At 38.3% G+C, this 27,879-nt stretch overlaps 1 protein-coding gene across 4 annotated transcripts in view; it reads left to right on the top strand.

Annotated features, from left to right (window-relative positions):
- Ankrd28 (ankyrin repeat domain 28) overlaps positions 1-27,344 on the top strand; it is a 166,041-nt gene extending 138,697 nt beyond the window's left edge. For all 4 annotated transcript variants that reach the window (XM_042679783.1, XM_042679786.1, XM_042679785.1 and 1 more), the window contains 13 exons: positions 1,406-1,432; positions 1,754-1,828; positions 5,737-5,938; positions 10,495-10,582; positions 10,928-11,045; positions 11,733-11,952; positions 16,218-16,305; positions 16,396-16,479; positions 17,308-17,453; positions 18,207-18,289; positions 18,796-18,878; positions 20,345-20,436; positions 25,406-27,344. In XM_042679783.1, coding sequence (XP_042535717.1) covers positions 1,406-1,432; positions 1,754-1,828; positions 5,737-5,938; positions 10,495-10,582; positions 10,928-11,045; positions 11,733-11,952; positions 16,218-16,305; positions 16,396-16,479; positions 17,308-17,453; positions 18,207-18,289; positions 18,796-18,878; positions 20,345-20,436; positions 25,406-25,692 — 1,593 coding nt within the window. In that variant the 3' untranslated portion in view covers positions 25,693-27,344. The remainder of the gene's footprint in view (positions 1-1,405; positions 1,433-1,753; positions 1,829-5,736; positions 5,939-10,494; positions 10,583-10,927; positions 11,046-11,732; positions 11,953-16,217; positions 16,306-16,395; positions 16,480-17,307; positions 17,454-18,206; positions 18,290-18,795; positions 18,879-20,344; positions 20,437-25,405) is intronic.
- Positions 27,345-27,879: the final 535 nt, after the last annotated feature.

The following is a 27,879-nucleotide window of genomic DNA, read 5'->3' as shown; positions in this document are numbered from 1 at the left end:
GTATTTTAACATCTTCAGTCTCCTTATACTTCTTAAATTCATTACTTTAGTACGATAGTATTTGTTCCTTTGGAGAAAGGAAAAAACTAAATCTCTGAGCTCAGCATGGTGGTACACACTTGGGATGATGAGTTCAGTACAGCCTAGACTAAGGTCCTATCTTAAAAAAAATCTCTAAAGATAGCCGGGGAGGGGGGGACTGCGCTGGTGGCTCACCCCTGTAATTCTAGTACTCAGGAGACTGAGATCTGAGGATCGAAATTCAAAGCCAGTCCGGGCAGGAAAGTCCAAGAGACTCTTATCTCCAATAAACCACTCGAAAAGTGGTGCTGTGGCTCAAGGGGTAGAGCTCTTGCCTTGAGCTGAAGAGCGCAGGGACAGCGCCCAAGTCCAGAGTTCAAGCCCCATCTATAGATGCCAGGCTCACGCTGAAATCTGAGGATCACAAAGCCAGCCTGGGCAGGAAAGTCTATGAAACTCTTATCTCCAATAAGCCACTCAGAAAACGGGAAGTGGTGCTGTGGCTCAAGTAGTGGAGAGCTGAGGGACAGCACCCAGGCCCAAAGTTCAAGCCCCATGACTGACCAAAAAAAAAAAAAAGAAGAGGAGGAAGTCATTTTGGCACTTAAAGTTCTTGCTACTAAAGAAGATGATTTGAGCTAGAAGCTTGGGCAATAATAGTGAAACTCCTGTTTAAAAAATAACAAAAACCAAAAATAAATAAATCTCTGAAAAAAGGGCTATATATTACATCCTTATTCTACATTGTCCTACATCTGGGTCTGTAAAATTTACTTTTACTGCCCCTTTTACTGAATCTTTTCCATAAATTTCTGAAAACTTTTCATATATCTTACATGAGAAATAAAAGCTCCTGTGAAAGGCAGATTGCTCCTGTATACTTAGGATATCCTGAAAAGTCTTTTAATGGAGAATCTACTTCTGCAAAGGAAGTTTTATTTCAACTGTGGTGTCATCCTGATATATACATATTATTCAATCCACTTTGCCAAACCAGAAAGAAAATAAGAGATATGTTAAAATATACTCCTTTGGAGCAGGTACCTCAGTTTTTTAAAGATTTCTTTATATAGGCATGGTACAAATTTCACTTTATTTCCTTTCAAGGTGAAATAAAATTCCAGGAAAGTGGATATAAAAGAAAAAGTTAACATTTACTACAACATTTACAAGTTGCTACAAAATATTGCTCATATTTTCTTAGGATATTTTGGGTCTTTAGCTTAAAATCTTAGACCTATGTATATAGATTTGTGGTCTGTTACTTTGTATAATTGCTTCTGAAGCCTTAGTTTTTTCTGAGGCAATAGAAATGCATATTCAGAATAAAAATTAGGAAAAAGACTTAATACTTACTAAACTATTTTTGTTTTTAATCTTTCAGATTGCAAGTGAAACTCCTTTAGATGTTGTAAGTATTAGTCAATTTGCCTATAATGTTATATCTTCCTTGTTCTCCTTGAAACTGAAGCTTTGGATATTTCCCACTTATCTTGAAGAGCAAAGATGATGACAGAAATTTTGTAGGGAGAAGTTTACATGGTCATAACTGTGCTGTCATTCTGTGTTCCTTGGCACATGCATCTTTGAGATGATCCTGTTCTGGAAGGTTGTTGAGTTATCTACCTGGTATACCTTGAAATGACTTGAAGAAAGAAAAGAGAGGAATAACCATTATGGTATCTACATGTACAGATCATTTCTTATATTTAAAATACCTCTTCTTTTTCAGTTAATGGAAACCTCGGGGACAGACATGTTGAATGATTCAGATAATAGAGCAACAGTAAGCCCTTTACACCTAGCTGTGAGTACTGCCTTCATAGCCATATTGGTGGCTGATTTGCTGAAAATATCAAGTTTCTGTTCTATCCCTGAACTTTTGGTCTGTGTAATTAAAATTTTAAGAATTTCTAAAATCCAGAGGCCTCTTTAGTGCCCTGTTCTTTTGTTTTCTTTTTTTATTTTATGTGCTGTTACTGAGGCTTGAACTCAGCCTGGGCACTGAGCTCTTATACTCATGGGGCTTTACCATTTGAACTCACTTCTGGCTTTTGGTGATTAATTAGAGGTAAGATCTCACAGACTTTTCTGCCTAGGCTACTGGCCTAGAACCTCAGATCTCAGCCTCCTGAGAGGCATGAGCCACCATCACCTGGCTTTGGATGTTATTTTTTCAAGTGTATGGCCATGGCTTCTTCCAAGGCCTACTTAAAGAAGAGACTATATCTCTCATCAGACTTAAAATATACTGTCCAGGTTGAAAGACTGTAAGTTCTATGAGGTATAATTGTTAAGCACACAATTTCTATGCTATCTCTTCAGTTTTTTGCTTGGTGATACAGAGTGCTATGTGTGTTTATGCTACTTCAGTTTATGTTTTTGTTGTTGTTGTTATTGTTGTTTTTTAAGTTGGTCGTAGGGCTTGAACTCAGGGCCTGGGCACTGTCCCTCAGCTTTTTCTCTCAAGGATAACATTCTCTCATTTTGAGCCACAGTGCCACTTACGGTTTTCTGGTAGTTAATTGGAGATAAGAGTCTCATGGACTTTTCTGCCCAGGTTGGCTTTGAACCATGATCCTCAAATCTCAGCCTCCTGAACTAGGATTACAGGTGTAAGCCACCAGCACCCAGCTTTTGCTAAGAATTTCAACTGCATGATAGTAACATTCCTTCCTCTTTAAGATTTCTCTGAATTTTTCTTCTAAGAGAAGATTGTAGAGAGAGTATGATAATTCTTTAAATCAATATGGTAATAAATTACCTCATAAAATTTTATATAGAACACGGTCTAACTTTTTCTACAGAGGAAGAATTTATTTTTAAACAAAGCATGTTGAATGGGGCAACTTAAAAGAAATCATGGGGGCTGGGAAGGTGGCTCAGTGGTAGAGCACTTGCCTTGCATGCATGAAGCCCTGGGTTCGATTCCTGAGCACCACATAAGCAGGGGGAAAAAGCTGGAAGTGGTGCTATGGCTCAAGTGGTAGCGTGCTACTCTTGAGCTGAAGAGCTAAGGGACAGCGCCCAGGCCCAGAGTTCAGGCCCCACAACCGGACTCAAAAAAAAAAAAAAAAAAAAATGAAAATACTGATGCTGTGAGACTTCTGTTAATAACTATAGTAAAATATAGGATGTATAACTTAATGAGGATTACTAGAAATTCAGTTCTTTTAATATTTTTCTTGCATATACTCAACTGGATCTGTTCTTTCTTTCCCTTGCTTCCCATAATAATGTCTTTCATGGTCTAAATAACTACAAAGGCATGGTTAAACATTGTGCTTCTGTGCTCTTTGAATCCATGGAAACATTTTCGCCCTCTAAAAGTCTTGAATAAAGTAAATAAGAAGTCTGAAAATCCAGTATGAAGAAATAGCTATTTTGGTATTAGCAGCAAGAAATGAACTCTGAGCATATGGCAAGGCAATCCTTGTATCATCATCTTCATTCTCAAAATATAACAGCACTGTCATTTCCTGAACATTTACTAGTGCCAGCCTCTTTCCCTGTAGACAGATCAGAAGCATATTAAGAGTTCTCCAAACAGTCATTCTGTTACATTCTCTACAGACTTACATTTCTAACCTAATAGTGTTTCTTTAGAAATTTCATGTTCTTGTGAACTCTCTGACCCTCTACTTGGCAAATTTCCTCTTCTCTTTGCCACTTCTCCTTGTGGGATATTATCTTGTTATACAACCCAGGCTGACTTTGAACTCTTAGCCCTCCTGTCTCCCCAGTACTAGAATTACAAGTATGTGCCACCACACTGGGCCTGCAAGTTTCTCTTTTTGTGTTTACAGGTTAATAATATGTTCTTTGTTATATTGTAGGTGATCTTTAGTTCTATTCCCTCTTGCCCTTTCCTTTTTAAAATCATAGCTACTCAGAGGGCTAAGATCTGTGGTCTCAGTTTGGAGCAAGCCCAGGCAGACAAATCCAAGAGACTGGTTATCTCCAGTTAGCCAACAAAATGTCAGAAGTAGAGACATGGCCCAAGTGGTAGAGCACCAGCTATGAGTGGTGGGGAAAAACATGAGCAAAAGGTGCTGAATTTAAGCCCCAGTATCAACACACACACACACATACACACACACACACACACACACACAGTTGTCCCAAGGTATATTGTATGACACACACACACACACACACACAGTTGTCCCAAGGTATATTGTATGTAGTGGTTTAAAAAAAAAAAAAAAGCAAAGCTTGGTGTTAAGTGGCTCACCACTGTAATCCTAGCTACTCAGAAGGCTGATGTCTGGCATATAGTACAATGTAAATAATACATGTTCTATTGACATTCTATATAAAGATGGGGCTTTATTCACTTCTGACAGATCATATAGTCTTATCTATAGTCATATAGCTAGGAAATGCAACACATGGTATCTGTTGAAGCAGACCCCAGGTAAGTATTTTAGGTAAAGGAAATGTTTATTTTTATTGTACTTATTTCTTATTTATTATACTGCTACTAGGGCTAAAATTCAAGGCCTGAATGATGTCCCTTACTTAGCATTTTTGCACAAGGCTAGCTTTTTTGTTCAAGGTTGATAGTAGTGCTATGCTATTTCTGGCTTTATTGCTGATTGATTGAAGATAGGGATTTGAACTGTGATCCTTAGATCTTAGACTCCTGAGTAGCTAGGATTACAGATGCGAGCCACTGGCTGACATGTTTATTCTTAAGTTCTGGTATATTAAAATACTCAACCACACGAAGAGACAAACGGTACATGGTCTCCCTCATAAGTGGATGCTAAATCCAAAAGGTTAGGTGATACGACAAAACTAACAGGACTTAAGAAACAAAGAACTCCCGCTCATCTGGTTGAACCACTACTAAATATCCTCATGCTGCTGATCACAAATATGGTATATAACATGTGAACACTGTTATATATTACAGACTGTGGTAGACAATTTGCTCCAGGGAAGTTAGAATGAACTTGTGACTTTGAAATTATGTAATCATTTAATCACAATCAAAAAAAAAAAAAAAAAAAAAAAAAAGAACCTCGGGGAAGGGAGGGAGGGGGAGGGGATGGTAGGGGGAAAACAATGGAGGGGGTAACAATGTTCAAGAGGAAGTGTACTCATAACCTCACTCATGTAACTGTAACCCTCTGTATAGTAGCTTTACAATAAAAAAAAAATAAAATAAAATAAAATAAAATACTCAACCACCAACTCAAGTTACATAGCTATCCCTATGATTAAAGTGTAATAGAATTCTGTCAATTAATATTGAGCACCAAACTGTGATAAAGAACACAGGCTTTGTAATCAAAGACTCAAAATCAGATTTTAGTGAATACATGTCACATGCATTCAATGTTCATTGTGAACTGGCATCACCTGTTATGGTAGCCTTTCCCTAATATGGTAGCCTGCTATATTTATTAGAAAAAATAAAGTTCTGTATTCTGCTGTAGAAGTTTGTATTATATGAAACATTATGATGATGTGAGGATAATTGATGAGCTGGAAGTATAAATCTATGTTAAAGTACTTGCCTAGTATGCAAAAGCCCTAGGTTCAAGCCCCATCACCATAAATAGGGGGTGGCAATGGGAAAGGAAGGAAAAAGAAGAGGACAGAGAAGGAAGAAAATAAAGGAAGACAAGAAAGAAATAAAAGTGAGTATTTTGGAAGTCAGTATAATAAATGTGTATTTTTAAATTTATATATATTTTTTACTTCTAGGCCTATCATGGTCACCATCAAGCACTGGAAGTGTTGGTACAGTCTTTGTTAGATCTGGATGTGAGAAACAGTAGTGGAAGAACACCTTTAGATCTTGCAGCATTTAAGGGCCATGTTGAATGTGTGGATGTACTCATTAATCAGGGAGCTTCGATCTTAGTAAAAGATTACATTTTGAAGAGAACACCTATCCATGCAGCAGGTATGCCAAATATTACTTGCTACTTGCCATTGAATTTCCTTTTTAAATTTCTGGTATATAATACTGCTGGTGATTACCTTTTTTTTTTTTTTTTTTTTTTTTTTTAGTTTTAAGTTATCAGATGGATATATTCTCATAGGGAAAACCAACAGCAAGAGATAATCACTTTTTAAAATTGATTTATGTCCTAAGTATTTACATTATCATGAATTCAGACAGTATTGTTTTTGGTGGTTTTTTTATGTTGGTACTTGTGCTTGAACAGGGCCTGAGCACTGTTTCTTAGCTCTGTCACTCAAGGCGAGTGTTCTGCCACTTGAGCCATACCTCTAGTTTTGGCTTTTTGCTGGTTATTTGGAGAAAAAAATCCCACATACTTTCCTGCCCTGGCTGGCTTCAAACTGCTCCTCAGATTTCAGCCTTCTGAGTAGCCCTTTTTTAAATGGAAGTTACTTTTGCTTGGTATGTACTTTCATTTAACAATTGATCATTTTCACTCATGAAGTATTAGGTTATACAAAATGTGTAGAGTACCTACTTTATGTGTGAGAACTACTACATGTTGTGATTATTTGATGTCACAATTATATGAAAAATGAAAAGATCTTTAACAAAAAGTTATTGAAATGACTTGCTACCAACTCTTGTCATTAGGACATGCAGGTTGCATAACTCTACAGGAATGACAACTACAAGTTAGTATTCTTTCTTTTATCTTTATTCTTTATTTGGTGCCAGCCTAATACTTTTAACTCAGAGCCTGAGTGCTATCCCTGAGCTTCTTTTGCTCAAAGCTATTAGTCTACCACTTTAGCCACAACTCCACTCCTGGTTTTTTTTTTGGGGGGGGGGGGTGTTTTTTGTTTTTTTTTGTTTTGTTTTGTTTTGTTTTTTGTTTATTTTGGTTGGTTGTGGGGCTTGAACTCTGGGCTTGGGCACTCACTGTCTGTGTGTTCTTTAGCTCAAGGCAAGCGCTCTACTGCTGGAGCCACAGTACCACTTCTGGTCTTCTAGTGGTTTAATGGAGATGAGTCTCATGGACTTTCCTGCCCAGGCTGGCTTTGAACCATGATCCTCAGATCTCAGCCTCCTGAGTAGCTAGGATTACAAGCATGAGCCACAGAGCCCGGCTTCTCCTGGTTTTTTGTTTGTTTTTTTAGTAGTTTATTAGAGATAAGAGTGCCACCAACTTTCTGCTCCTGCTGGCTTTGAACCTTAATCCTCAGATCTCCGCCTCCTAAGTAATTAGGATTACATGAATCAGCCACCAATTTATGGCAGCAGTGTTCATTTTAAATAACCAAGACTAGTACTCTTAGCCAAGTGTTTTTCTTAGTCTCATTTGACTATTTATATTCATGTCATTAGTCTGTTTATAGACTAATCCTTTTTTAAGATTGTTTTTATATTTTGCTATTGTTATAAAGATGATGAACAGAAGGGTAATAGTTACATAAGGTAAAGAATACATTTCTTTTTGGACACCCCTTCCCTTGCCCTCTCTGTTTTCCCTCCCATCCCACTATAGACTAATTCTTTTTTCTTTTTTTTTTTTTTTAAGACTAATTCTTAAGAATGCATTTTAGAACTGGGTGCCAGTGACTCACATCTGTAATCCTAGCTATTCAGGAGGCTGAGATCTGAAGATTGCAGTTCAAAGCCAACCAGGGCAGGAAAGTCCATGAGACCCTTATCTCCAACTAACCACCAGAAAGCTGGAAGTGGCACTGTGGCTCAAGTGGTAGAGCACTACCCTTAAGCTGAAGAGCTTAGGGACAACATCCAGGCCCATAGTATAAGCCCCACCACTGACCCAAAAAATAGGAATGGGGGCTACAACTAAATACAAGCCTTGATTCTATGCTCCCTGCCAAGGAGTCATCTCACTGCATGTATGTTATAGAGAAAACTACCAAGGATTTTTTTCTGGAAGCTAATCGTTCTTTCCCCACAGTTCGATATTTTGTATAGTACCTGACACATGAAATGTGTATGAATAATTGGTTAAAAAATGAATCCTGAGGGCTGGGAAGGTGGCTTAGTGGTAGAGCACTTGCCTTGCATGCATAAGGCCCTGGGTTCGATTCCTCAGCACCACATAAGCCGGGAAAAAAAAGCCAGAAGTGGCACTGTGCCTCAAGTGGTAGAGCATTATCCTTGAGCTGAAGAGCTGAGGGACAGTGCCCAGGCCCAGAGTTCAGGCCCTGTACCGGACCCAAAAAAAAAAATAAATAAATGAATCCTGAGCTGGGCGCCAGTGGCTCACACCTGTAGTCCTAGCTAGTCAAGAGGCTGAGATCTGAAGATTGCACTTCAAAGCCAGCCTGGGCAGGAAAGTCCATGAGACTTTTTTCTCCAGTTAACTACCAGAAAACCAGAAGTGGCAAAATGCCACTTGAGCTGAAGCGCTCAGAGACAGCACCCAGACCCAGAGTTCAATGCCCACAACTAACAAAAAATGCCTGTAATACTTGCTACTCAGAAGACTGAGATCTAAGGATTGTAGTTCAAAGCCAGCTAGGCAGGAAAGTCTTTAAGACACTATCTCCAATTAACCACCAAAAAACTAGTGGCTCAAGTGGTATAGTGCTAGCCTTGAGGGGGAAAAAAAAAGCTTGGGGATAGCGCTCATGCCTTGAGTTCAAGCCCCAGGACTGGCATACATGCAAAAAATGATGGGTCAAATCTCTCCTTGAAGCATCCCTGAGAATAATGATACTGTGCTTTATTACCAATCAAAGACAGCTGCTAGCAGAGAGCAGCAAACCAATTGACTGGGGGTAGGAGTGGTACTAAGCTTTACATCTTACAACTATTAGAATTTCAGATAGCAGTTAGAAGTACTATAGAATATTATAAGTACATAGCTTCATTTTTCATTAAAAAAATTTTTTAGGAGGGCTAGTAAAAGACATCCCTCTCAGCATCACTTTGTGGCTTACATATTTCTTTAAAATATATAGGCAGACCTGAATTTCACAGATTTACTTTAAAAGCTTTGTCTTGAAGGGCACTTTTACTTTTCTTGCACTGGAACATATAAAACATTCTATATATATATGTCATTTGTATTTTTATATATGAAAAATACAGATATATATCTATGAAAACTGATCTTCATTAATCCTTATTTTATATTTATTTATTTACATATACTTAATATTGAGAATTTTTCAGCTTTAAGTTTACTCTCAACAGGATACCAGTGGCTCACACCTGTAATCCTAACCTGAGGATTAAGGTTCAAAGTTACCCAGGCAGGAAGTCCATGAGACTCCTATAGCCAGTAAACTACCAAGAAGTGGTGCTTTGACTTAAAGTGGTAGGGTGCTAACCTTGAGCAAAAGAAGCTCAGGGACAGCATGCAGGCCCTGAGTTCCAGCCTAGGACCAGCACAAAAAAAAAAAAAACAATAAGAGTAACCTTGCTGAAGTTGTTTTAAGTGATAAGAATTTAGACTCCTGCCGTATGCCAGTGGCTCATGCCTATAATCCTTAGCTACTCAGGAGGCTGAAATCTGAGGATCACCTTTCAAAGCCAACCCCAGCAAGGAAAGTCCATGAGACTCTTATCTCCAATAAACCACCCAAAAAACCGCAAGTGTCACTGTGGCTCAAGTAGTAGAGAGCTTGCCTTGAGCTGAAGAGCTGGACAGTGCCCAGGCCCAGAGTTCAAGCCTCACAACAGATAGAAAAGACAAGAATTTAGACTCCTGTAAAATGTCCATAGGCAAATGCATTTCCAGGGTTGGTTGATTCCACAGTGATGTTAGGACCTAATCAGATTCTCTACTGCTTTCTTTCCCTTGGGTTTATGTACAGGACAGTTGATGTTTCTTTATAGGATGGTATCTAAAATGAGGATAGAAGAGGATGTTTCACTATCTAGGTTAAAAAATAATTACCAAAAGCTCTTAGACTTCTCAACATCTCATTGGTCAGAGGTGGACCTTGTGATCACCATTGATCACTATCAAAGGAGAATGAGTTATTGTAACTGGGCCTAATGTGAACAACTTGGTTTTATCCCTTGTATAGAAGCAGATTACTCTCCCTAACCAAGAGCTGAATAAAATGAGGATTCTACTTGCTTGGCCTCTGATGAGGGCTAAGTGACCGATATGCAGCCTGTTTACAGTGATTTACCATAGGGAATTCATAGTTATTTAACTCTAACAACAAATTCGTAGATAACTTACCTTGTATTTGAGATTTCTTTCTTATGTACTAAATCCAGTGAGATTATTTTTTTGGGGGGAGGTGGGGGGGAGGTTTCCTGGTCATGGGCCTGAACTCTGGGCCTGGGTGCTATTCCTCAGCTCAAGGCTCAAGGCTAGCAGTCTACCACTTGCCACAGCACCACTTCCAGCTTTTTTTTTCTGCTTATGTGGTGCTGAGGAATCGAATCCAGGGCCTCATGCATGCAAGGCAAGTGCTCTACCACTGAGCCAACTTCCCAGCCCCAGATTATTTCAAAATTATATTCTGGAAGGTGTTTCTCTAAGATGGATATTTTATTATTGCATGTAATTGAAATTTAAAATTATTACTTTACAGCAACAAATGGTCATTCCGAATGTTTACGGCTGTTAATAGGAAATGCAGAACCACAGAATGCAGTAGATATTCAAGATGGAAATGGACAGTAAGTTTTAATAATTTTTACGTAACTTCTTTTGGTCTTTTTGAAATAACATTTCACAACTGGCCTCAAGTCCCTTATCTTCCCACCTCAGCCACTCTACTGCTTGAAATCACAAGCACATACCACCCATTATTAAGTCACATTTAAGATGACTGATTATGTACATGGCCCCCTATTATAATTATAATACTCTGTCATAGTATGTCACTGAGAAACATCAAATACAGGTTTTTTTTAATTTAAATAAATATCACAAAAAAGCATTTTTGTAAGCTATCACATTGCTTTCTGTTTAGAGTATGTTCTTTTAAATGATAGCACTAAACCTATTTCTGTTGTTACTAGGACACCTCTTATGCTGTCTGTTCTCAATGGTCACACGGACTGTGTATACTCACTGTTAAACAAAGGAGCAAACGTAGATGCCAAAGATAAATGGGGACGGACAGCGTTGCATAGAGGGGTAAGCCAAAATAACTTATTAGCAGAAAGCTTTTAGGATAGGACTTCATTACTTACAGCTGAGCTGGACTGTTTATCTTTCTTCATTAAATTTCTACAATAATTGTTATTGAATTTTTATTTTCTAGCATCTTGGCTTTGAATGGTGATATTGAATAGTTCCAATACATAACTTAAGCCAGGGAACAATAATATTGGCACAAAATTGTAAATCCCTAAAACCTCAAGTACAATTTTATCAATTTAACTTTTTTCTACTATTGTAACATACATTTTTATGTTTTTCTTTTGAAATACTTTTAGTGAATTAGAAGTATCTCCTTGTTTTCCATATTAGTTATACTTTGACACCATTGCTGCGGCAACTGAATTTTTTGTTATTGTAGGTTGTGAGGCTTGAACTCTGGGCCTGGGCACTGTTCATCACTCTTCAGCTTAAGGCTAGCACTCTACCACTTGAACCACAGCGCTGCTTCTGGTTTTCTGGTGGTTAATTAGAGATCAGAGTCTCATGGACTTTCCTGCCTGGGCTGGCTTCAAACCTTGATCCTCATATCTCAGCTTCCTGAGTAGCTAGATTACAGACATGAGCCACTAGCTCCTGGCTGTCAACCAAATTTTTAAACCACTAGCAATAAAAATTAACTAAGCTGGAACATATTATTCAACATATTTATTTTTCTTTCAGGCGGTTACAGGCCATGAAGAATGTATAGATGCATTACTTCAACATGGTGCTAAATGCCTACTCCGGGATAGTAGGGGACGGACACCTATACACCTGTCAGCTGCCTGCGGACACATTGGTGTTCTGGGAGCCCTTTTACAGTCAGCAGCATCTATGGATGCAAATCCAGCCATAGCAGACAATCATGGATATACAGCACTTCATTGGGCTTGCTATAATGGTTAAGTATACAGATAAAAACCTACATTGAGGCCAGGCCCTATTATGTATCAAGTAGATACAATGAAGAATAACATTCTGGTAATAACAAGAATCATGTGTATATGGCAGACTAAAAATGTAAGATCAGTAGGAAGTCTACTGTATAATTACATCTTTTGTTATGCTAAAAGGAAGGCTCTAGTTGTCTGAGGTATATGAAATAAGCCATTTTATTTTTTGAAGTTTTACTCAGATTTTCAGTGTTTTGCATTTTCGGGGGGTGGTTAATGCTTCCCCGTTGTCTTTAAAAATGGAATACTTGTATTTTAGTTTCTTAATGCTCTTACATTAGAAAGAAATAACCAGGGGCTGGGAAGGTGGCTTAGTGGTAGAGCGCTTGCCTTGCATGCATAAGGTCCTGGGTTCGATTTCTCAGCATCACATAAGCAAAAAGAAAAAAGCCGGAAGTGGTGCTGTGGCTCAAGTGGTACAGCACTAGCCTTGAGCTGAAGAACTGAGGGACAGCACCCAGGCCCAGAGTTCAGGCCCCACGACTGGACCCAAAAAAAAAAGAAAGAACCAAAGTGGAAGAAACAATGAAATGCATTGCCTTGGAAACTGAAATGTGTATATTCTGAGCATATCACAAGATGAGATCCTTATATCACCATTAACATGTGTGCTTTTTGTTCTAAAGGAATTGGAACCCTACTAGGTATAACCTACTTTTAGTTTCTTAGAGGCTTACAATTGTTATAGCCCTTTCATATATAGGCTCATAAAAGGTCTTTTAAGGAAGGCAGAAATACTATTTTGTAAGGTAAATAGATGTAAAAATGAAGTTAGGTTTATGAACTGTCACTAAAATAATTTGCATAATGTGAAGCCTTTTTTTCTATGCAATCTGTAGGCTTAAATCATCTTAGAAAATACTCAGATGAATTGCTGTGTGCAGTGTCAGCATGAATCCTATCAGAGTTTGAAGTTTCAGCTTTAGCATGCAAACTGAAGTTTTAAAATGTTATTTTAAGGCCAGATGCCTGTGGCTCACACCTATAATCCTAGCTGTGTAGGAGGCTGAGATCTGAGGATCATAGTTCGAAGCCAGCCTGGGCAGGAAAGTCCCCATGAGACTCTTATCTCCAATTAACTACTCAAAAACCAGAAGTGGGGCTGTGGCTCAAAGTGGTAGAGCACTAGCCATGAGCAAAAACCAGTGCCCAGATCCTAAGTTTAAGCCCCACAAGACAAAAAAAAAAATGTATTTCAGGTTTTCTTGTAACATTGAAATTCAATTAATGTTAATATGACAGCACATCCACAAAGCTACATATCCACCAAGCTGTAGTTGAAGCAGAGCATCTGTTCTGTAATCTTTTGCATCATGATTCTTCCATTGGGAGCCATTATGAGAATGCTGTTTGAATCATGTTGAGAAGGAGACGTCTGAGCTAGGTGTCAGTGGCTCATGCCTGTAATCCTAGCTACTCAGGAGGCTGAGATCTTAGGATCACAGTTCAAAGCCAGTCTGGGCAGAAAAGTACGTCAGACTCTTATCTCCAATAAGCCACCAGAAAACCAGAAGTGGTGCTGTGGCTAGAGAGCAGTAGAGAGCTTGCCTTGAGCTGAAGAGCTGAGGGATAGTACCCAGGCTAAGTTCAAGCCTCACAACCGACCCAAAAAAAAAGACATCTGAATCTTATAAAATTACATTATAATCAAATATATCTAAAATACTTTCTTTTATGATGTTTGAATTTTCAACTAATTCTTTTGTAGCTTTTTTTTTCCAGGGCTGAGGACCGAACCCAGGGCCTTGTGCGCACCAGGCGGGCGCCCTTCTGCTGGGCTAAACCCCCAGCCCCCCAACTAATTCTTAAAGCTTGAGTGTTTGAACTCAGTGTTTTGTGCTTGCTAAGCATGGAATCCTACTACACTCCAGCCATTTCTGTTTTTGTTTTGTTTTGTACTGGGTCTTGAACTCAGGGCCTGGGTGCAGTCCCTGAGCCTCTTTGTGCTCAAAGCTAGCACTCACCACTTGAGCCACAGTGCCACTTCAGGCTTTTTTGAGTAGTTTATTGGAGATAAGAATCTCACAGGGACTTTGTTGCCCAGACTGGCTTTGAACCATGATCCTTGGATCTCAGCCTCCTGAGTTGCTAGGATTACAAGTGTGAGTTACCACTCCTCAGGCCCTTTTTAGCCATAGTTAATTTTCAAGAGTCTCGATCTTTTGCGTGGGGCCAGCCCCGAGGTAAAATTAGCCTTTATTATCTTAGGACAAATGGTTAGGCGGAGCCAGTGGCTCGTGCTTGTAAGCCAAGTTACTAAGGAGGCTGAGATCTGAGGATCTCAGTTCCAAGCCAGCCCAGGCAGGAATGTCTGTGAGACCCTTATCTCCAATTAACCAGCAGAAAACCAGAAGTAGCCTCTGGCTCAAGTGATAGAGCACTTGCTTTGAGCTGAAGAGCTCAGGGACAGCACCCAGGCCCAGAGTTCAAGCCCCATGACCGACTAGATAGATAGATAAGACAGACAGACAGATAGATGGCAAGAAGATATTCTGTATTTAGCCACTGAAATTTGACTTAGTTTTATAATAGGATTTGTGATACCTGGGAACATGAGAAAAACCCAAACTATGAAATAGAGTGGAAAAGCATCCACAAATGTCAATTTTGCTAATGTAAAATGTCACTGAGGCAAGGCATGGTGGCTAAGACCTGTAATCACAGAATTTAAGAAGCTGAAATAGAATTTTGAGTCCAGTGCTACCTAGGCTACAGGGAGACTCTCTTTAAAAAAGAAAAGAAAAGAAAAATCCGTGCAATAAAACCATTTAAAGCAAAGACTTTCTTTAAAAAAATTTTTTTGAGATTGATTACATAAATTTCACAAATTTCACAGTATTGTGGGAAAGTAATATTTAAAGTCATAAACATATTTTAATTTTTACAAGGCAAATTGTCATTTTCATGGTCTATAAAGTTTGTGAATTCTGTGAGCTTTGACAATACAACTATTTCTTCCACATCGGGTGATATGTGCGTTTTTTTCTAAAGCAAAGGCTTTTATAACAACAGTCAACTATTGGAGAAAAATATTGTACAGTAAGAAATTTCTTCTCAGGTAGAGCATTTTGTTATCTGTCATTTGGAGAATTACTCTCCTATAACATTACTTGGTTTGTGTATGGAGCACTGTTATTCTATTGCTATTGACTTAGACTCTCTAAGAACATTTTGTATGAGAAATAGAATTTTGTACAAATGACATGCCTGGGTACCACAACAGATGTGTCTTAATTTTCAGACTGCAGCAAAACTAGAATGAGTGAACTGAGGGAAGAAAAAAATACATGCTATAAGAGACCCTACGACGGGCTTGGAAGGTAGCTTAGTGGTACAGTGTTTGCCTAGCATGCATGAAGCTCTGGGTTTGATTCCTCAGTACCACATACACAGATGAATCCAGCAGTGGAACTGTGGCTCAAGTGGTAGAATTCTAGCCAGAAGCAAAAGAAGCTCAGGGACAGTGCCCAGGCCGTGAGGTCAAGCCCCAGGACTGGCCAAAAAAAAAAACCTAGCAAATCACCTCAAATCCATGAGAGAAGTTAATTCAGAAGCTCTGAAACTAGAGCTCTTTGGACATTGAGAGTAACATAGCTGTAATCCTAGCTACTCGGGAGGCTGAGATCCAAGGTTCACAGTTTGAAACCAGCCCAGGCAGGAAGTCACCTACCAAAAGAAGCCAGAAGTGGAGCTGTAGCTTAATTGGTGAAGTGCCAGCCTTAATCAAAAAAGCTCAGAGCAGCTCTCAAACCTTGAGTTTAGACCCTAGGACTGACACAGGAAAAAAAAATGCTCTCATGAAAGGCTGTATTCAACTTATTAATAAGTAAAAAGCAAATTTCAAAATATCTATATTCTAAAAGTGGAAAAAACAATGGTTAGAGCCTAAACTGAATCTGAGTGGTAAGACAGAGGTGGAGGGACTTGTGTTTGTTTCCTTACAGATAGTTCTGTATATTTGAGATTTTTGGCAGTATTTGTCTTACAATTGTTTTGATTAGCATACATTAGTTGCATGAGGATTTCATTGAACTCTCTCCATAGATGCCTACATGTATCTCATCAACTTAACTATCACTCTTTCACTCCATTATCAGTCTTCTTAAAATAATTCATTGGGTTTCATCATTCTGCTTTCGTATATTTATATAAAGTATTTCAACAATATTTACCTTTATTGGATTTTAATATCCGGTCTTCCTTGCCTATTTAGGTCATGACACATGTGTAGAACTTCTTTTAGAACAGGAAGTTTTCCAGAAAATAGAAGGAAATGCTTTCAGTCCATTGCACTGTGCCGTGTAAGTAAAAGCTAAATGAATGAATTTACTTTGAGTATTTTAGGAAATACATCATTGCTGTGAAAGTGATCACCTTGTTACCTTACACAGGATAAATGACAATGAAGGTGCTGCAGAGATGTTAATTGATACACTAGGTGCCAGCATTGTGAATGCCACAGATTCAAAAGGAAGGTAAGAATGCAACTATGGTGAATACAGTATTACTTTCAGAAGGAAAAGAAATTTTAACTGTTAATCTGGTATGACAATTTGCAAATATCCTGTGATTAACTAAGAAGTAAATTGTACATTTACAAGCATAAATTGTTAAAGTACTAGTTTTATAGGGCTTCTATCCCCTGATCTTTTTTTTTTTTTTTAATGTTTTTTTGGTTAGTCGTGAGGCTTGAACTTTGGGCCTGGGCGCTGTCCCTCAGCTCTTTAGGTCAAGGCTAGAGCTTGAGCCACTGTGCCACTTCTGGTTTTCTGAGTGTTTTTTTTTGGAGATAAGAGTCTCATGGACTTTCCTTGCCAGGGCTGGCTTTGAACCTCGATCCTCAGATCTCAGCCTCCTGAGTACCTAGGATAATAGGCCTGAGCCACCGGTCCCCAGCTTGAAGCTATTTTGAAATGTAAAGGTTTCCCTCTGTTTTTTACGCAAAGATTATATTGTAATGCCAACAAAAATTTTCAAAATAAGAGCAATTGGAAAAGGAATCCAGCAATTTAACAGGTAATTGAGAGTCAGGATTTGTTTGTTTTTTTTTTAAGTTTTCTTTAGTATGTTATTTTAGTAGTTTTGTGATTGTTTTACTTTAGACTATTTATAGTTTAAGGCCTCTTGTTATCAATAGTATAAGTTTATGTGGTAAGAATTCATAAGCTTCCTTGAGCCGGTTTGTATTTAGGCATTGCTTTCATAGCCTAATATGTAAATTACCATGTCATAAATTAGGGATTTTTTTTCCAGATGTATGTGTCATTCAAATGTAGTAATATATTCCAACTTTTCTGTCACAGAACTTCTCTCCATGCAGCTGCTTTCACAGACCATGTAGAATGTTTACAGCTGCTGCTCAGCCATAATGCTCAAGTCAATTCTGTGGACTCCTCTGGGAAAACACCCCTCATGATGGCTGCAGAAAATGGACAAACAAATACAGTTGGTAAAGAAATCATTTAGAGCCAAGTGCTATGTGTACTTGTAATCCTAGCTATTCAGGAGGCTGTAGCAGGAGAATCTTCAGCTCAGGCTGACCTTGAATTTCAGAGTGAAACTACAGAAAGGGTGGAGGGGGCAACTTAAGATTCTATTCTTCTAAGTGTACATTTGTTGCTTGTATATACATACCTTAGATCCCAAAACTTCTTCTGGCTTCTATTATTTAATCTCACTGCTCCTAAAATTTAAAACCTTTGCCTGCTGTGACCTACATTGTCCCCTTAGGAAAGTATAGTGTTTTAATTTGCCCTTGCTGTTTGAAGAGATTACATTAACATGGTCGTGTACCTTAATTAAGAAACTGGTCCTAGAGTCAGATCCCTGAATGTGAGTCCTAGGTCTAGCTAAGTGACCTTTTATCTTTTTACGTTTACAAAATGAGCAAAGTAACCACACCTAGTTCATAGAGTTTTTGTGAAAGTTAGTTTAAATCTAGAATGCATAAAAAGACTGGAATTTTATAATAAGCACTCACAAAATAAATGCTGATTATTTTTGCTAGCATCTAATTTATGTAAGAATATGAAAGTCATACAATTATGTGACAATGTATTATGTATACTATGTACTAAATCTTTTTCTTGCACTTTGCAAGAGGGATATTTTTTGCTTTATGTCTTCATTTCTCTGCAGTGAGTTATTGGTATCTAAGAAACATGTTCATAAACATAAGACTTGATGCACTTTTTCCTCCCAGAGATGCTGGTTAGCAGTGCTAGTGCTGATCTGACTTTACAAGATAACTGTAAAAACACCGCCCTCCATTTGGCTTGTGGCAAGGTATGTACACATTTTCATTGTTAGCTTCAACAGAGACATAATAGTTTTTCTAAAGCCGGGCATTGGTGGCTCATGCCTATAATCCTAGCTACTCAGGATGCTGAGATCTCAGTATTATGGTTCAAAATCAGCCTTTGGCAAGAAAGTCTGTGAGACTCTGATCTCCAATAAACAACTCAGAAAACCGTAAGTGGTGCTGTGGCTCCAGTGGTGGAGTGCTAGCCTTGAGCTATAGAGCTCAGGGACAGCGCTCAGGCCCAGAGTTCAAGCCCTACAACCAAAAAAGAAAAAAAAGTTTTCTATATCACTTAAATGAAAAGAGAAAAGAACCAAACCCTTCTTGTTTGGTCATATAGTTATGACAGTAGCTGGGAAATTTATGGGATAGTGTTGAATTTGTTTGTATGTATGAGTTTGTGTGTAAATAGATTTGGGGACTACTTGGGCTTATAAATTAATTTTAATGATGGCCAAGTTTTAAGAGCAGTTATTTGCCACCATTTTAGGGTCATGAAACTAGTGCCTTGTTAATACTGGAAAAGATTACAGATAGAAACCTCATCAATGCAACCAATGCAGCCTTGCAAACGTGAGTACTTTCACTATCAAGTATAAGCTTTTGATCTTTATAATTATAAAAAAATAAAGGACTAATGGGATAGGTCTCTGACATAAAGCAGTTTAAAAAGTCCAGACAACAGCCAATATGGTAGCATACATCTGTGGTCTTAGCACCACAGAGGCTGAGGAAGTAGGATTATGAGTTCAAAGCTAGCTTGAGCTATGTAGTGAGACCTTATTTCAGGAAAAAATAAATTAGGTGATGGCTCAGGTCTGCAATTGTAGCTAGCTACTCAGGAGGCTGAGATCTGAAGATCATGGTTCATAACCAGTCCAGGCAGGAAAGTCCAAAAAGCTGGAAGGGGAACAGTTGCTCAACGGGTAGAGCACTAGCTATCAGCAAAAAAGCTCAGAGACAGTGCCCAGGCCTTGAGGTCAAACCTGAGGACAAGCACCAAAAAAAAAAGTAAAGCCCTCACTATAATTGAAAACCCTTACTAAACATTAAATTAAAAAAGAAAAAGAATGTTGTTTGTTGTTATTGATTTTGTATGTGTTACCACTACTGGGGCTTGATGTTAAGGCCTTGAACTCTCCTCACTCTGCTTTTTTATTCACTGTTCTTTAGTAATTGAGCCACACTTCCACTTCTGGCTTTTTACTGATTAATTGGAATTAGAGTCTCACAGATGTGTATGCCCAGCCTGGTTTCCAATCATCTCAGCTTCCTGAGTAACTAGAATTACTTTTTATCTGATTTTTTTTCTCAATGACTTCCTTCACACTTTCTGAAAAAAATGTACTATTTATTTGATGAAATTCAACTGTATGTATGCTACTTAACACTGCAGTAAAGGAGGTAAGAAGCCTTGTATGTATCTGTAAACTGAAAATGTTTTTGAAATAAAAAATTGCTTAATGAGTAGGAAACTTTTGGATTGACTGACATGATCTTAGATCCATGTTTCTCATTGATCCTCACACTTAGATTCATTCTACCAATTTCCAGTTACTATTCTACTTTGAAATTTTGTTAAGAAAAAGCTTAGAAGACTGGCTAGAATTCTTGGATTAGTCACGCCCCATTAGTTACAGGGCCTGTTTTAGTCTGTTTTTAGAGGTGGTTAGAATTTGTGCTGTTCTAATTTACAGTTTTTATTATTGTCAGACTCACTTTTAAAACAACTTAAGAATTACTGTTGTTTGATTAAATCTTTTTAAACATAAATCTTAGAAGAAAAACAGTAAGTGGGATTTTTTGACAGTGGAAACTACCAGTGGTTCCCATATAGCAGAATTTATATAGATGCTGTCACGTCCAACATTTTACAGAGGTTCTATTGTCCCCCCTCCACCTTTTATGAATGTCTCGGGGTTGTATGTCTAAGTCTTCAGAACTTGGCCAGAATGTTCTTTGACAGCCAGGTGTATGCCTGTGTACAGGTACTGTATATATATATATATATATGTATGTATTCAATTTTCTCCCCTCAGACCTTTGCATGTTGCTGCCCGAAATGGGCTAACAATGGTGGTTCAAGAACTTTTGGGAAAAGGAGCAAGTGTTCTCGCAGTAGATGAAAATGGTAAGTAGGTATGGATTTTCTTCCCTAGAAGCCTTTATTTTGTTTTTGAAGGTCCATATTTGCAGTAAAATAAACTTGGGCACAGAGTGAAACTCTGTGGCAAAAAAATAGGATGAGAACAATCTAGTAGATTAATGCCTTAATTCTCATGTCATGTATAAACCAAAGTTAGTGTTTACCACCATTTTTCATCTTCTACCCTGAGTGCAAATATTTAGCAACTCCTTACTTGTGTATCCTCTGTAAAGCTAGGCTTTCCATTTATGGACTAGATGTGTGCCTTGTTGCCTACTAGAGAATGTCACTTTAACAGTTCTTTTGTATCCTGCAGTGACAATGTTTTATCCCTTTTCTAGGTTATTTTCTCTTTTGTGCGCACGTGTGTGTGTGTGTGTGTGTGTGTGTGTGTGTGTGTGTGTGTGTGTGTGTGTGTGTGTTGCTGGGACACTGTGCAAATCCTATAAATATATAAACATCAATTTTGTCACCTTAAAAATACCTCTTTTAGGGCTGGGAAGGTGGCTCGGTGATAGAGCACTTGCCTGCATGCATGAGGCCCTGGGTTCGATTCCTCAGCACCACATAAGCAAAAAGAAAAAAAGCCAGAAGTGGCGCTGTTGCTCAAGTGGTAGAGCGCTAGCCTTGAGTTGAAGAGCTGAGGGACAGCACCCAGGCCCAGAGTTCAGGCTCCAGGACCGGACCCAAAAGAAAAAAATTTTTAGCTGGGCACAGGTGGCTCACACCTGTAATCCTAGCTACTCAGGAGGCTGAGATCTGAGGATCGCAGTTCAAAGCCAGCAGTTCAAAGCCTGTGAGACACTTATCTCCAATAAAGCATTAGAAAACCGGAAGTGGCGCTGTGACTCAAGCAGTAGAGCTCCCTCCTTGATATGAGGAGCTGAGGGAGAGCACCCAGGCCCAGAGTTCAAGCCCCACGACCAACAAAAAGAAAAAAAGTCTTTTATTAATTTCACTCTTGGTACTAGTTGCTGCCTAGTTCTGCATTTCTTGTTCCAACAAAACTGTTCAAGAATTGGCTTTCTTCAGTCAGACCTTTGTCCCACCACACTGCAGAGCTTAACAAGATCACTGTTGTTTTCTAAAATGTTACATAGTTCTTAGTTCTCATTTCACTTGTCAGGTCACCTTTTGGCAAAAGTTTTTAACTGTTTTCCTATAGAAAACGTTCTTTACTTGGCTTTTAGAACCCACACACTTTCTTATATCTCCCGCTGCCCCCTGTCTCTATTACTAGTTACCCTTTTTCCAGTGTTTTACAAAATGTCACACTCTTCCTAATTTGTTAATATTTGGGGGGGAGGGTGCTCCAGGACTTTGCCTTTGGATCTTTTTTGTTTTTCCTGTCTACCATTCTTCCAGATGATCAGATCTAGTCCTTGGTTCTAAAAAGTACTTGTATGCTGAGAATTCCCACATTTATGTTGCCAGCCCAGATTTCTCACATGAATATCTTCATAAACCTCTCAAACCATTCCAGATCTAAACTTCCAGTTCTTTTTCTCTTCCTCCACTAAATCTGTTCTTCCCACAACCATCCTGATCTCAGTTGAATACTCATAGCAAGTATTTGAGCTGTTCTTGATTATTCTCTCCCTGTCTCTCTCTGTCTCTCTTCTCTCTCCTCTGCCCCCACCCCCCCATCTCTCTTTCTGGTCCAGTGTACCTTTCCTTCAACATACAGTGTTGCTCCTACCTTGAAAGTATATCCAGAATCTGCCAACTTCTTTCTTTACCACCACTACCTCAGTGCATCCTTTGAAAACATGAGAACAGAACAATTAGGCAGGACACAGGGAAAGAGAAAGCAATAGAAAGGATTATTCTGATGCACATCTAAAATACCATGTTGAAGCCTCTCAGCACAGTTAATACACACTTGAAAAAATAAATGACAGGGGGCCGGGAAGGTGGCTCAGTGGTAGAGTGCTTGCCTTGCATGTTTGAGGCCCTGGGTTCGATTCCTCAGCACCACATAAGCAAAGAGAAAAAAGCCGGAAGTGGTGCTGTGGCTCAAGTGGTAGAGCACTAGCTTTGAGCTGAAGAGCTGAGGGACAGCGCCCAGGCCCAGAGTCCAGGCCCCACAACCGGACCCAAAAAAAAAGACAGGAAAGTAAAGACAGGCTATGTTGAGCCCATAGGTATTAATAGGAAGTAGAGGATAAATGGACAGGGTGAATGAGGATAAATATGATCAAAGTAATTTGGAAATAGAAGAATGAAATTATTTTAGAAGAAAGGAAGAGAAAGTGTTAGGGGAGAATTTAACTGGAGTATATTATATGCATGGACTCTCTCCTTTGTACAACTAATATATGCTAAAAACAGGGAAAGTATGTTGCTCTTGAATTTCAGTTAATACATAGCTCTTAAAACAACCTACAAAATCCTCTACCTAATTACCTTTCTGATCTCATTTCCTACTCTTCTCCAGCTTAATTTATTCTGTCACCCTCTCTTCTCTGTCACTGGTTTGTACATGCATTGTGATCTTTGTTCTGTCCAGAACAAACACTCTGCCCTCCAAACATTCTTTGACTAAATCCTTCACCTGTTTCAAGTCTTAGTTCAAATTCCATCTTCTAAATGAAGCCTAATTTGACCATTTGTACTACAACTTGCTACATGTTCTTATTCGCACACTCAGTCCTTGTTAACATCTCCTTTTCTGTAGAGCTTATCTTCTGTCTGATTTACTTTATACTGATGTATTTTTTTCTCTCTCTCAGAATGAACATAAGCTTATTAAAGCAGGGAATCTTAAGTATTAGAAGCAGCCCACAGACAAGACAATAGGAGTTCGGTGGAGTTTGTTGCATGACAGTTCTACCAAGCACGTCTAAGTTCTGAGGACACATTGTGAAGTGAGACAGGTCTACTTCTTCGATAGAAGCAGAGTATAAACAGGCTGCTCCACTGCACATTCTTGGGAACAAGTTTTTCCCTTTGACCCTGGACAAAAATGGCTTTTTTTTTTTTTGTCAAGTTGTGGGGCTTGAACTCAGGAGCTGTTCCTGAGCCTCTTTGTGCTCAAGGCTAGCACCCTACCACTTTAGACACAGTGTTTTGTTTTGGTTTTTGGTTTTTTTTTTGGGTCCAGTCGTGGGGCCTGAACTCTGGGCCTGGGCGCTGTCCCTCAGCTCTTCAGCTCAAGGCTAGCGCTCTACCACTTGAGCCACAGCACCACTTCTGATTTTTTTCTTTTTGCTTATGTGGTGTTGGGGAATCGAACCCAGGCCCTCAAGCATGCAAGGCAAGTGCTCTACCACTGAGCCAACTTCCTAGCCCCTAGCCACAGTGTTTTTGAGTGGTTAATTGGAGATGAAAGTCTCACATCCCAGGGTGGCTTTGAAGCGCAGTCCTCAGATCTCAGCCTCCTGGGTAGCTAGGATTAAAGGTGTGAGTCACAGCTCCCAGCTCAAAAATGGCAGGTTTTTTTTGTTTTGTTTTTTTTTTGGGGGGGGGGGGGTCCAGTCATGGGGCCTGAACTCTGGGCCTGGGCGCTGTCCCTCAGCTCTTCAGCTCAAGGATAGTGCTCTAATACTTGAGTCACAGCACCACTTCCGGCTTTTTTCTTTTTGCTTATGTGGTGCTGAGGAATCAAACCCAGGGCCTTATGCATGCAAGGCAAGGGCTCTACCACTGAGCCACCTTCCCAGCCCCAAAAATGGGAGTTTTTTTAAAGGAGAAAATTTATGTTTTCTGAATCAGTGGTCGTATACCATGAATGAAAATAACACAGAAGTGGAAATAGCCAAATGCTTCATAGTTACAATGTATATAAACTATTGTAGTATGATCACATGAAAAAATACTACATATTAGTGAAAATGAACTGACTACAGTTAGATAGAACAATCTTAAGTCTCTCATAATGTTAAAAGAATCCTCATATAAAATAATACATAGTGTATTATTCCATCTAGGCTAAAAAAATCTGTACTGTTTATGACCATATATAGCAAGGAAGTATTTATCGTAAAAGTTGGAATGGTAGTGACAATTGTTGAAAGAGGCAAGAAAGTATGTTTAGGTAGGGGATATGGGATGCTTCTGGCATGCTGGTAATGTTGTCTTTCTTTTTTTTTAATTTTTATTTTTATTGTGAAAATACTGTACAGAGGGGTTACAATTACCTGGGCAAGATAATGAGTACATTTCTTATCAAGCATTGTAGCCTCCTCCTTTGTTTCCCCTTCCCATCCCTTCCCATCCTCCCCCGCCCCCCTGTTGTCTTTCTTGACCTGGGTGATGGCTGTATGAATCTTCATTTGGCAGTTTTCTGTTATTTTGAAAATAAGTGTGACTTTTCAAATATATATATATATATATAAATATATAAACATGAAGGCTAAAATGTAAGTACAGTAGTAGGATAAACAGTAGATTTGCAACAATAAATGAAGCTATAGACAACAATTTTAAGATATTTTCTGATATTAAATATCTGGCTTAAAACAGTTCTCCGTGGAATAATTGAAACTTGAATACACAGTATGTTCTTACCATCTCCTCTCCTACACATTCCTCAAAATTGGGTGGATCTTGCACCAATCAGGGTACCGATATTTTCCTCCTCAGCTTGTTGTATGAATACTTGCTCTTTTGTATTGTAGGGCCTCATGACTTTTGCTAGAAAAGGAAGCTGTATAATGCAAACATTTGTCTTACAGTAGCAGGCTTTAAAATTCACTTGTTCTTCAGTGAGAAAAAACAAATGTCATTCCATATAGAATGACAAGTATCATCTTTACCACATGATTAGTGCTTCATTCATGAATCTTTATAGTTCCTTATGTTTAGACTGTATTTGTATTGCTTTTATCCTTTTCTATTTAATGGAAAGTTTGGAATTATTCTCCTTAATTTATTACTAAAGCCAAAGAGATTTACCTCTTTATTATATTTGGTGAAGTCTCAAGGTTGTTAATTTTAAATTTTTATTTTCTAGGCTATACCCCAGCTTTGGCATGTGCTCCCAATAAGGATGTAGCTGATTGCCTGGCTCTCATTTTGGCCACCATGATGCCTGTCTCATCAACTAGCCCTTTGTCCTCCCTGACATTCAATGCCATTAACCGTTATACCAACACCTCAAAAACAGTGAGCTTTGAAGCCTTGCCTATCATGAGGAATGAACCCAGTTCCTATTGCAGTTTCAACAATATTACTGGGGAACAGGAGTACTTATATACTGATGTGGACGAGCTCAATGACTCTGATTCTGAGACCTACTGAGAGGCTGAGCCAGAGGTCTAAAGTTTTGACACTAAAGCTTCAAACTGTGCTTTTTCAGGAAAAAAAGAAAAGCACTTTCTTATTAAAGATACAAGTTGAACCTAAGAAGAAAGAGTTCAAACAGTGAAAGCGTGTAACACATTGGATGCCATTAGGAAGAAGAATTCTAAAGGCAAGTTTTGCAAAAGGAACCTCTGGAATCTTGATACTGACTTGACCAGAGGAAAACACATTGATGTCAAAGTGCTTTATGGAATTGTTTGATTTGGCTTTACAGTGCCAGAAATAATTTTGTTGGGACACTGTGCTCCCTAATCTGCTTACACAGCAACACTACTGTAAGAGAAGAGGACACTAGATTTAAATTTTATCAATAAAATTACAACTAATTTTAAAGGCAATAAAAGTTTGGTACAGTAGACATTATGGCACATCAAATTGCCAAAGGACCAAATGACTTAAAGATTTTTATAATAGAAGGCCATTTTGTGGAAACTGGAATAGGTGAAATGGGACATTTACTAAACCAAACTTCACTATTTGCAAAGGAGGCTGAGATTTGATTTAAATATTGATTTTTATAAAGAAAACATCTGAAAGCCTTCCAATACTGTATTAAACCATGAAAGAAAGCAGGTGTATTTTTACATTTTTTTTTCTTTTACATAAAAAATTTTGAAGTTCCAGTTTTTATAATAGAATTGAAAACCAGCTGACTGGCGCAGTATGGGTGAAAATACTTGTGACAAAGATAGATTGAGATCAGGCTCTTGCCCATGTTTGAATGGTTTGGGTTTAAAATCGAACTATTTTTGTTTACGAAGGTAAAGAATTTAATACACATAAATTTGTGAAATCGAAAACTCAGTTATTTCACCCTATTGCAGCTAAGTGGTCCTGGGAGTGGAATTTTCGGGCTCACTACTTCAGATGGTACACCCATGTCACTCAGTTACTTAGTGCCTCCTCACTAGGTTGGGGGATTTTTGTTGTTGTCACTTTAATTTTTGAGTTTTAAAAAAGTGAAATATCAAAAAATTCCTTGTTATTCTTAAGCTAAACATCTTCAAGTCTCTTGGAAGGCATTTCTGTGTTAAATGAGATTAAAAATGCTCAAGCCTTTAGGTCTTACTCAGATTTCGAGTAGCATGTTTGGAACTGGTCACTATTTGGAAAGAGAAAGCAATTGCCTGCCAAATTGAAGACTACTTTTTAAGTAATAAAAGAGAAAAAGCTGACATGTAAACTTTTAAATAACACTTTCTGTGGTTCTGTTTTTTACTGTAACTGTCACTTTCCCAGTAAAAATGACTTCACTTATATAGGCAGTCTTACAGGTCTGGCTAAAGTTCCATAAATTACATGAAACCCAATTTTATTTTATCCTTTTGTATTGTGAAACTGGAAACTTGATGACATTGTAAATTATCAGCTGGTTTTTCTGAATATAAAGTGTGAAAACACAGAACAGTATTTTGATCTATTTGATAATTTTGTGGGGTTTTTGAAGAATTAATGAGCATGTACATAGAAATAGTGACTGCTTGAATACTGTATTTACTTGCACTCTTTCAGTACATCAAGATTCCTGTATATTTTAGAGTATAATAAAACACAGATGTGAGTTGTATTTAATAAATAATGTATTTGTATCTGTGCATATTATCTAAAAAAACTATAAAGTTTCTAGGGCATTGACTACTAGATTTTACGCAGTTTTTCTAAAATATTTACAAAACTTATAATCTCCATCTTTTCTTTATAATATAAAGAACTCATAATGAACCCTTCCTAATTATTAGTGGTTGGATGGGTAAATATGCATTTTAAAGACAATAGACTACATTTTCTATTGTACCTTTTGAAAAAAATGAAAACTCAAGAGGATTCTAAAAGTATACCATATGTGTGCTTTCTCTTTCCTTTTAGGAATTCTCTTCTGAATTCCCTGAGGGAATTTTCTAGAATCTCAGAATTGAAAGAGACCTGAGGTTCATCCGGTCTAACCTCTTAACAAATGCAGGAGTCCCTTCTACAAGGGTGATCTTTCCACCTTGAATTCTTCCAGTGATTCTACCTCACCAAGCAGTCCATTCAGTTGTTGAGCAGCTCTAATGTTAGAAAGGTCTTCCTTAGATGGAGTTGAAGCCTCCCTCCTGGTAACTTCTGTCTTTGGGCCCAGGTCTG

This window comes from Dipodomys spectabilis, unplaced genomic scaffold, assembly GCF_019054845.1.
Source record: "Dipodomys spectabilis isolate Male_0828 unplaced genomic scaffold, ASM1905484v1 ptg000054l, whole genome shotgun sequence".
Classification (NCBI taxonomy): domain Eukaryota; kingdom Metazoa; phylum Chordata; class Mammalia; order Rodentia; family Heteromyidae; genus Dipodomys; species Dipodomys spectabilis.
Note: the sequence above shows the minus strand (reverse complement) of the source record. Positions and strands in the feature narration are given on the sequence as shown.